The 12,623-nt window shown below is 47.0% G+C and overlaps 1 protein-coding gene across 2 annotated transcripts in view; it reads left to right on the top strand.

The window, feature by feature from the left end:
* Positions 1-12,623, top strand: part of SRRM3 (serine/arginine repetitive matrix 3) — a 107,966-nt gene that overhangs the window by 89,031 nt on the left and 6,312 nt on the right. For both annotated transcript variants that reach the window (XM_081173011.1, XM_081173012.1), the window contains exons 13-15: positions 9,588-9,937; positions 10,638-10,853; positions 11,956-12,093. In XM_081173011.1, coding sequence (XP_081029137.1) covers positions 9,588-9,937; positions 10,638-10,853; positions 11,956-12,093 — 704 coding nt within the window. The remainder of the gene's footprint in view (positions 1-9,587; positions 9,938-10,637; positions 10,854-11,955; positions 12,094-12,623) is intronic.

The raw sequence follows: 12,623 nt of genomic DNA on the forward strand, positions 1-12,623 counted from the left end.
TCTGTACAATTTTTATTTATTTTCTTACAATTAGCTACAAAGTCATGCTTCTCTTATCCTTTTCCCCCCCCATGGAAATTTATTTAATTTCTTTAAAAAATAATAATCCTCGTTCTGTTGTTAGAATGCATTTCTGTGTGTTTTTTCTGCTCTTCGATCTTGTGTTTGTTTCCATAAATGGTACAGTCATATCCAGCTGATTTGATTTCCTTTTTGTGATATTATTATTATTATTATTATTATTATTATTATTATTATTAAGACGGCTTACTATGCAAGCCATTTAATTGTTATTGCCAAAGTAAAATCACTAAGCGGAGGGAGACTCTCCATACAATTGGAATTATCCTTCCTCTGCCTTGATCACATGGGTGGTTATGAGTTTTGTAGATGGTGTTAAAAAGACAGTTACAGTGGTCACTGAATTTTGGCAGCAAAATCCTCTCTCTCTATACAGTCATACCTCAGAAGCTGAACGGAAGCTATTCCAGAAGTCTGTTTGACTTCTAAAACGTTCGGGAACCAAGGCGGGGCTTCCGATTGCTCCTGCAGCCAATCGGAAGCCGCAATGGACGTTCAGGTTCCAAAGAACATTCACAAACTGGAACAATCACTTCCGGGTTTGCAGCATTTAAGAGCCAAACCGTTCATCTCGCAAAGCATTTGACTTCCGAGGTACGACTGTATATACACGGAGCCTTTATCTATAGGCAACAACATCCTAGGGGATTTCGCCAGAAGTGAAAAGATGTTTAAAATGACATTGAATATATACAATCTAGGGCAGAGGGTGGTGTTGGTTTGCAGTACAGTACGATCACGTCTTACAGACGTCTAACTTGCGTGATTTCAACCATATGAAGTTGGAGGCCTTTAGCTGAAAGTTAAATGCATGCAACACAGAGATCTTACAAGCTCTTTTTGTGCTGGGAAAACCCAGTGCAAAAAGAGCTTTTAAGCTGTTTGCAAGGCCCTCTGAGTACACCAGCTGTGGAAGCCACTGGATGCTCTTTCAGAAGCAGTTTTATATGCACTTTTGCATATATGTGGAATCCATGCATCTGAACACCCACATAAGATGTGATTGTACTGTACATAATCTGGGAAGTGGGAGTCACTGAGGTTTGAGATTTGTGGCTACTGTGGAGATTCCACAAAGAGCAGGAAGAACTTATGAGAACTTATTAGGAGAAGATCAGGCAGCCCCCTTTCCTTACCTCTGCAAAGTGAGGAAACTGGTAGTGTGTAACGCAAAGGACTTCGAAAGAAATATTGAAAGTTCCCCCTGTTCCCAGAAGGGCCATCTGGAGAGTGACTCTGCCTAATTCCAATGACCTTCCACCACTGGGACTGTGTTATTTGCAAACTGGCTATATTCCAGAAAGTGGTCTTTATGTCATGTGGAATAAAATGTGTGTAGAAGCTCAGACATAATGCGTAATTTAACAGTTAGGAAAACAGCAGGAAAATGGAATAAACTGACGTGTGAGTGTATCTCGCAACTCACTGCCCAACAGTACGATCAGCAATGCTGGTTTTTTTTTTTGGGGGGGGGATATTCTGCTCTTACGGAGCTCCACTCCTTATTCCCATTTGCCCCATCCAGGTTGCTAGTCAAGCCAATAAACACTGGACTTTGGACAATGGATTTCAGAAATCTGTTCCTGGTACTGGTGCAACCCTAAAAGTTCCCAGAGGCTCTGCAGCTTCCGTAAGACTTATAAGCCGCACAATGCTTCCAGACCACATTCATCCCATGCATTTAGATTTAGAACCATAGAGCTGGAAGGGATCCCAAGGGTCATCTAGTCCAACCCCCTGCAGTGCAGGGGTCTGAACACATAGCTCCCTCATCCAATTGGAAACCATACTGGACCTTGCTTAGCTTTGCAAATGTGCTAGCAGTTTTATGTGCCCTAAAGCATTATGATTCCAATTTGAACAATCGTGGCTTTCCACCAAAGAATTCTGGGAGCTGGAGTGTGTTAAAGGTGCTGAGGCACCGATTCCCCTCACAGAGCTACAGATTCACAACCAGTCCCTCTTTTCATGGAACTCTGAGAATTGTAGCTTTGGAACTGTAGTCATTCATTTAAGACCTCCCACAAAATGTACCATATGGAGTCTTCTGCCCATGTCAGAAAACGTGCAAAAAAAAAGTCACCACTGATTCCAAATCAAATCTTTACGGTCAACAACCCGCATTAAAGAAACAAAATAAGAGGCATTATCCAGATGTCTCTATTAGGATGAAATAGGATAAAATGAAACCCTTTACCTGAATGGCCCCCTGTCCCTGTCTCTTGAGGTAATTGACCTGGTAAACCAAATTAATTGGGTCAGACCCCAGGCTGTGATTATGTCCTCCAATCCAGAGTTACTCAAGAGAGACATTGACTGGGGGACTCAAATTCTGGCAAATCTCTTCACCAACTTCAGCAATTAATTTCACCATTGATTCAAAATTCAGTTAAAACTACCTAGTTTAATTAATTCAGCACATCTGATGAACTTGACTCAGTGATGTGCTCGCTTCGGCAGCACATATACTAAAATTAGAACTTGACTCAGTGATACCAGCTTTTCAAAGCCTGGTAGTCATTTAGGTATACCTCCAGTGCCCCCCTGCCCCTGGGGGCATTACCAGTCACTTTGGGACCCCCTGAACTGCAAGGTCTCAAATGGAAGCGTGAAAGCGATTTGAAATCAAGCCTGTTTGTAAAAGAACCTGGGGAGTTTCAGGTGATGGACTCTGGGTGGGTGTGCAGGTAATCCCATCATAGTTCAGAGGTTGGTGATGTGTCCATCACCTCCTTGATCAGTTTGGGCATCACTGCTTGACCAAGACAGACAAGTTAGGCCTGGAACGTGAGCCAAATCCATTGGCCAACTCTTCCCTTGGAAAGGAACACTGGGGTTAATGGTAACACCAGGATTCAAGCGCATTGCCTTTTGTGTAGAAGACCCCGGTTCTGGTTGTCCTTCCATTCTCCCTGGTGTGAATCAGACCCTATTTTTCTCACCATCTCCCCCCACCCAGAAATCCAATAATAACCTCCACTTAAAGGGACTATAATGATGGGTGCTGCTCCCTAAGGCTGTGGTGGTAACTCTGCTAGGTGCTTTGGTGAAGGTGGGGAATGTTAACATTTTAGACCGAAATACTGATTTCCTTTTGTTTTCTTATTCATGCTGAAGCCTCCATAGGGTCTCTCGCTGGTAGGTATATGTGTATCTAGAAGGATTACTAACTCTCTTCAGATTTAGCTGGGCATGCTTTGAATGGGCAAGACTGGCCACTGATTGCATCTGGGCAGAGACCCAGAGGCTCTGCCACTGACCACCAGCAGCCTCAAATCCATTGTGGTTGACCCAACACCCTTGCAATTGGCCTCATGGCCACCCACAAGGCAAAAGACAAGCCTTCAATGTGTTGCTCTGTGTGATTCTTGCTGTTTGAAGGCAAATCTCAAGATCTGAAATGGTTTTGTTCCAGTGTATACAGAATTCAAGTGGTCTGGACTTTCCTGGGTTGATGGCAGAAAATACCAAAACAATATTCTTGACTGTTTGTTGTGTGGGTGAAAATGAAGGCATTTCTCTGGCCAACAGTTTCCCATTTCCCCCCTTGCTTTTTATTTTTAAGCACTAAAACACACATGGCAGCGAAAAGCTCTCTCCATAGCTCCTTGACTGCCACACTTCATGGCTGCCTTCATGGGATACCCAAGGCATTCTGGGAAGTGCCGCTGGCAGGAAGTAGACTGAGGCTCTCCCCACTGCTTCCCGCTAGCTGTACTTTCTAAGGAAAGCACCAATTCCCTCCTGAAAATTTTAGAGATGTTGCTTCCCCACTGTACACCTCAAGAAAGCTGCAGAAAATCAGCAACCGCTTCTTGCAAGGGGATAATATTTTCTGGACACATGGGCAGGGAAAGTCCATTTCAGTTTTAAGAGGGGATGTTTCCATATCCTGCCCAAGGTGCCTGAGGGAACCCCGATCCACCCTTCTTCCAATGCTCTGGCCCCATATATTCCAGTTATCCCTGTTTACCAGGGTCAGTTCTGGTTTTCTGTCTCCCATCTAAGGTAAATCAGTGCCATGGTTTGGCATTTTCTTGCAGTCTATGTAGGGGGAGATGCCTTCAAAAAATAGTTATGTACACACATGCATCAAAGTTTCCCTGGGTCAGAGCTCAAGGCCTCTTTTCCAGGTCTCTAGAAGTTAATTCTGCCAATGAAGGAGGGGAGGCATCTTAATTCTAGGGTATATGTAGGCCATTGTACACCTGGAAGTGGAACACTGAGTATACAGCAGCTGGAGAGGTCCACTTCGAACCTTTATGCCTTTACCCAGCTATGACTTCCTGTCTTAAATGTTGACAAATGAATAGCAACTGTGTGTATAACCAGACCCACCGTGAGGTTAAATATGGCTATGTCTTTTCAAAAGAAAGGAAAGAGATCAGAGCTGACAGTACATTTTTCCCTGAGAGATTTTTATTTTTCACACCTGCTTAGACAAAGAAGGTCACTTGCAGAATTTTCTCCAAATATTCCCCACCATTTTTGTGTGCATGTGAGTGGTAGTCACCATTTCTCTCTCTCTCTCTCAAACACACATACATACACACACACACCCAGAACTATGCCAGGTCTCTGGGGCATTGTGGAGGATGCAAGATGATTGCTAGGCTATCCATGCAGCTGCTGCTGTCATCGCTTGCAGTGACAAAAGCTTTGAGGGGAGAGGAGTTGTGTTCCTGCTAATGGTGACCCTCATACCCAAGAAATAGTTGGATAATTTCTCTTCCCCCTGGAGAAATTCATCACCATCCCCTCAGTTTCTCTGCCCAGAAGCAGAATCAACAGTGTGATGTAGCAGCAAAAAATATTTAATGCTATTCTAAGCCAGGTCAACAGCAGCATAGTGTCCAGATCAAGGGAAGTAATGGTACCACACTATTCTGCCATTGTCAGACACCACCTAGAGGACTATGTCCACTTCTGGACACCACAATTGAAGAAGGATTAGGGTTGCCATATTTCAAAAAGTGAAAATCCACACAGAAAAGTTGTTGAGCATTTTTTGTCCAAAGTTGTTGAGCCAAAGTTTCCAACGGACTATCTCCAGCTATGTTTGGGAATTTCCAGACCTATGGCAACCCTAATATTGATAAGCTGGAAGGTGGGCAGAAGAGGGTGACCAAGATGATCAAGGGTCTGGAAACCAAGCATGTTGAGGAACGGTTGAGGGAGTTGGGTATGTTTGGCCTGGAGAAGAGGAGACTAAGAGGTGATATGATAGCTGTCTTCAAATACCTGAATGGCTGTCAGATGGAAGGCAGAGCTGCTCCAGAGGGTAGGACTTGAACCAATGGCTTCAGATGACAGGAAAGGAGATTCTGACTAAACAGCAGGGAGAACTTTCTAATGGCAAGAGCCGTTTGACAGTGGAACGAGCTCTCTCGGAAGGTGGCGGACTCTCCTTCATTGGAGGTTTTTAAGCACAGGTTGGATGGCCATCTAGTTGAGATTACTGCATTGCAGGGTTATGGACTAGGTGACCCTCAAGAGTCCCTTCCAACTCAAAAATTCGGTGAATACAGAATGTCAAGAGGCACACATGTCTAAAATTGTGTACCAGGCAGGGGGAAGTCTTTAGTGCTGGAGAGAATCTCAGGAAGTGATGCTCTTTGTGAGAACCAGGGGTGGGGTTTTACAAAATCCGAGGCTGACCCTGCTGCTTTCACCTGCGAGAAGCTGGAGGGTGTTTGGTGGTATTTATTTTGATCAAATAGGAAAGGGGAGAAAGAGAGGGCTGCCCCCCATCCCACACCACCACCCCTGAAAGAAAATGAAACTGCACCCACAAAATTTGACAGTGAGGACGTTTTGAACCCTGAATACAAGTTTCCCTTTGGGGCAGCTGATTGGCCACTGTGAGAACAGGAGGCTGGACTAGACAGGCCACGGGCCTGATCCAGGAGGCTTTTCTCACATTCATATTGCCAGTTCCCTTCTGAGTCACTCTTTCTTACAGAAAGCAAGAGCGGAATGAACTGAGAGTAGCGAACCAGAAAAAAAGTGGGTTGGTTTAAATGTCAGCATAGGGGAGAGAGCTAAGAGCTAACCCTCCCCTGTGCTAGCCCTGAAAGCTCAGAACAAGCTCAAACCCTGTGTAGGAAGGAACCCTTCCTCTTTTTCATTGTATTTTAATACGGACCTTGAGTGCCATAGAACAGGGTGGGATTTTTGTGGGTTTTTTGGTGGGGTGGAATTAGAGTAGTTGGGAAAGTTTTGCGAAAGTAGATCAATATATACTGGTCATGGAGACCTAAGGAAGCAAATCCCACCCTGTTCTATGAGTCCTTAGAGTGTTCTGGAAGTAGGCAGGGCTGGGTGGATGGGTTGAACACTGAACAGGAGCACACCCCGCACTGCAACATTTTGTTGCAGACCCCACTTCCTCACAGCTCACTTCCTTTTTCTAAAATAGGGTTTCGTGAGAACTAGCAGACCCAGAGTTTTCAGAGTTTCTTCTTCTTCAGGCAAATAGATCAGGCCAGAGTATAAAGGGACTGACCATTATTAGGCACATGCACCCATGTACCCTCCCAGCTAAGAGAAGTAAATGTTTTACAGGCTAGGAAGCCTGTCTTACTCAAACACCTATTACCCTTTTTGGAAGGTGTGGGGGGAAACATTTTTTTCCACTACATTTGATCCCTGTAGTTTTTTTGATGTGGGACATTTAAGATGCCAGCCCAGCTGCTGATTTTGGGTGACTTTGGTTGCTTCCTTTTCTCTGTGTCTAAGGCAGCCTTCTGCAATCAGGAGCCCTCCAGATGTTCTGGGCTACTATCAGTCTCAGCTGGCAATGGTCAAGGATGAAGCGAGTAGAATATTTGGAGGGTAGCAGGTGGAGGGAAGCGAAGCAATGGATCAGTGGCCCTCCAGATGTTGTTGGACTCTTCCTCCCATCAGCCACATCAGGAGGGTACCAGAAGATGGAGAAGGCTCAGCTAAAGTCCCCAGCTCTCACTCAGCCCAGAGGTTGCACAACAGATACACCCTCTGTTGCCTTTTCAAAGCCGCTTGTTGCCCAAATGTTCACCTGCTTTGCAGATGGGCATCTCTCCAAGGGAGATTTGAACTGGGGCAGTCATTTGGCCTTGTCAAGGAATCCTGGGAGTTGTAGTACAGTGGAGGAGCTGGGTTCCCGTGGGGAACTAGCTCTCACAGCAGCCTTTAAGACTCCTGGTTTTCACTCTCAGCTGTATCTCCACCTGCCCCACACATGACATGGCATAGGTGTGGGGCAGGTGGGCATGGCTTGAGGGAAACAGCCTGCAGTCCAAATTTGAACATCTGGTGGGCTATGTTTGGCCCACAGGCTGGATTCTGGAGACGTGGAGAGAAGTTGCAAGGGTTATAAAGCTGATCTATGTCTGTCACATGGTTGGCCCTAAATCTACCAATCCATCAGTGTTCTGCCTCCGCCGACAGAATTGTTTCAGCCTCCTTCTGTATAATAACAATTCCATGTTGAATGATTCTCTTATGGGGCTGTCCTACACAACTGTGTGCCCCTTGCAGGAAAGGCATAGCTCAGTAGTCCAGGGCCTGCAGAAGGCGGTGTGAGTCCAGTCCCTGGCAGTATCTCCAGTGAGCAACAGGATTAAGTCAGAGGTGAGAAGATGCCTCTTCTCCAGAGAGCTTGGAGAACAGCCAACTTGACCACATTGAAGTACAAGGACCCATCACAGCCTGGCTGGGCATAGGGCAGCTTCCTGCTTATTACCAAGTATGGGAACAATTCCCATCATGGACTTTTGGGGAAAGTCTACAGGAAGGACATGGCTCGATTCCCCCCACAATCTTCCCACTGTGCTAAATTTAATTTCCGTAAAACTGGGCCTTTGTGTGGGTCTGAGAGAGATGGAGCAGACAGATCCTGGACAGAACTAAATGAGGAGGGGTGGGGAGGGAATCTGTTGGACTCCCATGCCCAACAGTAGCCGTGGACAATGGGTGTTGTAGTCCAACACCATCGGGAGGGCCTCAACACTGACCTAGAAGAATCTGATCAGTTAGAAGCAGATTCAGGACAGCATACTCAGGATGAGGATGGAACCAGATTAGAATCTCTGGGGTAAGGGGCAGAAACAGGCCACAATCAGAGGGCTAAGGATTGTGGTTGGCGCCTGGGCAAAGATGGCTGCTTTCAAGATCCCAGTACTGGTGGGAAAACACTAGTCGCAGGAGGGGCAAGCTAAACTCCAATGGGTTGGCGAACCTACGTACGTCATTGGGCTCCCGCAGCCTTGAGAGGATGTCCGTCTTAAAAGAAAACCCACCCTGTCATTTCCACTAATTTCAGGGAAATCCAAATGGCATTCCGTTTGTTCTAAAAACCAAAGAGGGGACTGCACACAGGGTCCGGTCCGCCTCATGGCTGTGTGTGGCAAGAGCTTAGGAGACCAGGGTGGTTTGGTTTTTTATTCCTCTCCTTTCTATCTCTCTCTCTCTCTCTCTCGTTCTTTCTTTCTTTCTCTCTTCCTCTCTCTCTCTCTCGATCTCTCTTGCATTTTTTGTCAATCTAATGATTCACTTATATTGCCCAACTTTTCCCTTCTCTTCATACCTTACCTACTAAAGGAGGAAATACCACTTTCTTGGTAAGTGGACGTTAACCAGGACGGACTTAAAAAAAAAAAGTGGAAATTTAACAAAAATAAATAAATAACATAAAATAAAAAAGGAAAGAGAATAGAACGCTGGTGGAGACTCTGCACAAATTTTCAAAACCCAGGAAGAGTTCAGAAACTTTTTTTTAATATCCTTTTTTTTCAGTACTGATGACATTTGTGGAGTTTTCTTTTGGTTTAAGATTTTATTTTCTCCATCCCCAACCCAGCCCCTGTTCCAATCCCCATCACCTACACATAGCTCTCTCTTCTCTTCTACATGCCTTGATCAAGCTCCCCACAAAGAAATCCATTTCTATCCAAACCCCACCCCACCCGATCCCTGGCTTCTTATCCTTTCCCCCCACCATCCCATAATGTACCCCCTCTTCCACCGATATGAGCACCCTCCCTTTTCTTTCTCTCTTTCTCTCTCTTTGTTTTTTTCCAACAAAATATAATTTGGGGGTCTTCTTTCTTTTCTTTTAAAAGAACACACACACATACACACACACATGCACATATTATATACTTTCCATTTTTCCAAGGTGACCCTCTCCCTCCCGCCCCGTTTGAAACTCTCCGCCTCCCCTTCCCTGTCTCATTTTTTCATTTTGGTTTATTTCCTGTTTTTGCATGCCAGAGATTTTGCATGAGCTGCATCGTTTAAGGTCGAGAGGTTGAACAGGGGAGAGAGGTGCAGAGTAGTAGCTGTGTAGCCTGCCTTTATTCAAATCATTGTGCATCGCTGTTGTGAAATTGCAGCTTTTTCCTGCTGGTGAGGGGTCTCTCTTTGTTTTTTTAAAAAAACCTCTCCTTTCCTTCTTTCTCTCTTTTCGCCCCACCCTCCCTCTCTCTGTATCTCTCCCCGTCCCTCCGCGTCTTTCATTCTGCTAGAGGCTGGATTCCACGTCTCCTTCCACGAGGGCCCACGTCAAGTCCGAAGCCCCGTCGCCCCACTCCAAGGAAGGCCGGTGCAGCAAATATGGCGTCAAGGCCTCACGCCGGTCCACCTCACCTCCGGGGAGATGCTCGGGTGGAGATAAGCGCTTCCACAGGCGCCATGCGAGGTCCGCGTCGACCCACAAGCACAAAGGGCGTGGCAGGGCCAAGCTCTCAGCCGCCAAGGAGTCCCCGCGATCTGTCAGCCACACAGGCTACAGCAGTGACTCAGAGGGGTCCACCTGTTCACACCCTTACCACACCATGGCCGGGACAGAAAAGAACCATGGGGTGCACCTAAAAACGTAAGACCCAGAATGGGGTGCATGCTTGTGAGTGGCCCATATACCATACCCTCCAACAGGGCCCAAGTTTGGTCCAATGTGCAGAAAAACAACCTGCTGCTGTGCTGCTGTTTAGTCGTTTAGTCGTGTCCGACTCTTCGTGACCCCATGGACCAGAGCACGCCAGGCTCTCCTGTCTTCCACTGCCTTCCGCAGTTTTGTCAAACTCATGCTGGTAGCTTCAAGAACACTGTCCAACCATCTTGTCCTCTGTTGTCCCCTTCTCCTTGTGCCCTCCATCTTTCCCAACATCAGGGTCTTTTCCAGGGAGTCTTCTCTTCTCATGAGGTGGCCAAAGTATTGGAGCCTCAGCTTCATGATCTGTCCTTCCAGTGAACACTCAGGGCTGTTTTCCTTAAGAATGGATAGGTTTGATCTTCTTGCAGTCCATGGGACTCTCAAGAGTCTCTTCCAGCACCATAATTCAAAAGCATCAATTCTTCAGCAATCAGCCTTCTTTATGGTCCAGCTTTCACTTCCATACATCACTCTTGGGAAAACCATAGCTTTAACTATACAGACCTTTGTTGGCAGGGTGAAATCAAATCCCCCCGAATTAACCATTGTCTGAACCTGACACCCACACCAAATGCCCCCCCCCGCTGCTTCTCCCTCTGCACTCTGATTGGCCCTGCTAATCTCTGCCCATTGCATGTTTCAGAGCAAAGGAGAGGCACCACCGCGGTAGGCTGGGCAGTTGCTCTCCAGCCCCAGCCAAACACTCCAGGCACAAGTCGGAGCGAAGGAAGAGCCTGTCTCGGAGCAGCTCCTGGAGCTCCAGCCGTTCCCCATCGAAATCTCGGTCCCGATCCCGGGAGAAGAGATCTGCACGCAGCAGGACCCGGTCTGGATCCCAGAAAAAAATAACAAGCAGCAGGTAAGGTGCTTGTAATCCCCAGTTCTCACACTGGGGGCAGCGGCAGCACAGAAGATGGCGACTTGGACCCCAGATCATGGTGGTGGGACACTGGATAGCAGCCTGGGTAAGGGACAAGGTGGGAGGTGCTGGAAGCAGGGGGTTTGAGCGATCAAGGGAGGGGATCAAAAGAAAGAGGCCCTTCCAGGACAGGGCTGGAGGCTGAGAATTGCAGTGGGAGTGCAGATTCAGATAGAGAGGAGTCAGAGATTGCCCCTGCTACACAGCACCAGGGAAGTCCCAGTACTGCTGGCTCTCCTCCTGCTCTGACACCCTGATCGAGGAGAGTCCTGCACGTTGCTGAGCACTGGGCCAGACAAGGCCAGAGGAGGAGCCCACCCCATTTCTGCAGCCTTTGTCTGCTTGGGAGGGATCCAAAGTGACAGGCTAGAGGGGAAGGGCAGGGCCCGTGGTCAGTTTCAGCACCGTCCCAAGCTGAGTCAAGCCACAGGAATTCTGCTGTGATGTTACTTTCTGTGAATAAAAGCTAACTGCATCTCATGCCTCACATTCTTCCTGCCCTGTGGATGACCTGTGCTTGCCTGACAGCTCCTTGACACACTGCCACTGCCCTGGGTCTAAGTCTTCTTTCTCTCTGTCATACCTGGGGGGTTCTTGGGCTGGTGCCTCCCACCACTCTTTGTCACCCAGCCATTCTCTGACACAGAGTGACCCTAGGAGCCCGTCCCCAGTGACTGACTCACCTCCTTTCACCCTGATTGGCTCCAACCAGCACAAAGTGTCTTGATCCCACCCCCTTGCCCCACAACCCTGGACAACCTATGAAGGTTGAGCTAGATGGACTAATTGTTTGATTCCATATAAGGCAGATTCCTATGTCCCTCAGTGTTTGCAAGATGGGGGTTTGCTGCTTTTCAATCCCAGGGGCCGGTGTCGAAAGCCATCATTGTCTTCTGATGCCTGAAGGGGGCGCTGCAGCTGGTTCGCACGGCCAACTGTAGTTCCCTAGACCCAGATTCCCAGTTGCGCTTCAGAGACTCTCACAATGTGTGTGGAAATGAGGCCACAGGGCTGCTGTGGTTGTTGTTGTTTTTTCATCCAGAGAGAAGGACAATGAACCGCGGGCCCGCCACAGTGACACAGAACCCACGCGTGCCCGGCGCCGCTCCCGGAGCTACTCCCCCATCCGAAAGAGAAGGCGTGACTCCCCAAGCTTCATGGAGCCCAGAAGAATCACCAGGTAAAAACTTGGCCACAGGAGTTCACGCATTGGTGCGTTCAATATTGGATTGGCACAATGCGCTCTTTGTGGAGCTCGATCCAAAAGCTGCAGCTAGTACAGAATGCTATAGCGTGATTGCTGGTATAATCAAAACCCATTGGGTTCAAGGGTGGGTGGGCTTGCCAAAATCATTTTCCCGGAACCTCAGCCCCTTTCTGCACCCTTTTACATTTAAATGCTTGTAAAGCTGAATGCACACAAGTTAAATGCACATAAGTTGCAGACTTACTGTTTAAGGTTTAGGCATTGTTCTGTTTCTACAGGTTATGCCTAGACCTGTGGTTTAGAACAGGATTTTAAATATATATATTATTATTGTCATTTTGAAGGATCTAAACTAAACCTCTGAGTTCTGTTGACTTCAGTTTTAACTGAATTTAACTGTTGTTTTATTTTACAGAAATTCCACTGCTGCCTTGTTAATTTTAGCTGTTTTAGTTTATTTAGTGTAATATTCTCTCTCTCTTCTCTCTCTCTTTCTGTCTCCC

This window comes from Podarcis bocagei (genome assembly GCF_964188305.1).
Source record: "Podarcis bocagei genome assembly, chromosome: 15".
Classification (NCBI taxonomy): Eukaryota; Metazoa; Chordata; class Lepidosauria; order Squamata; family Lacertidae; genus Podarcis; species Podarcis bocagei.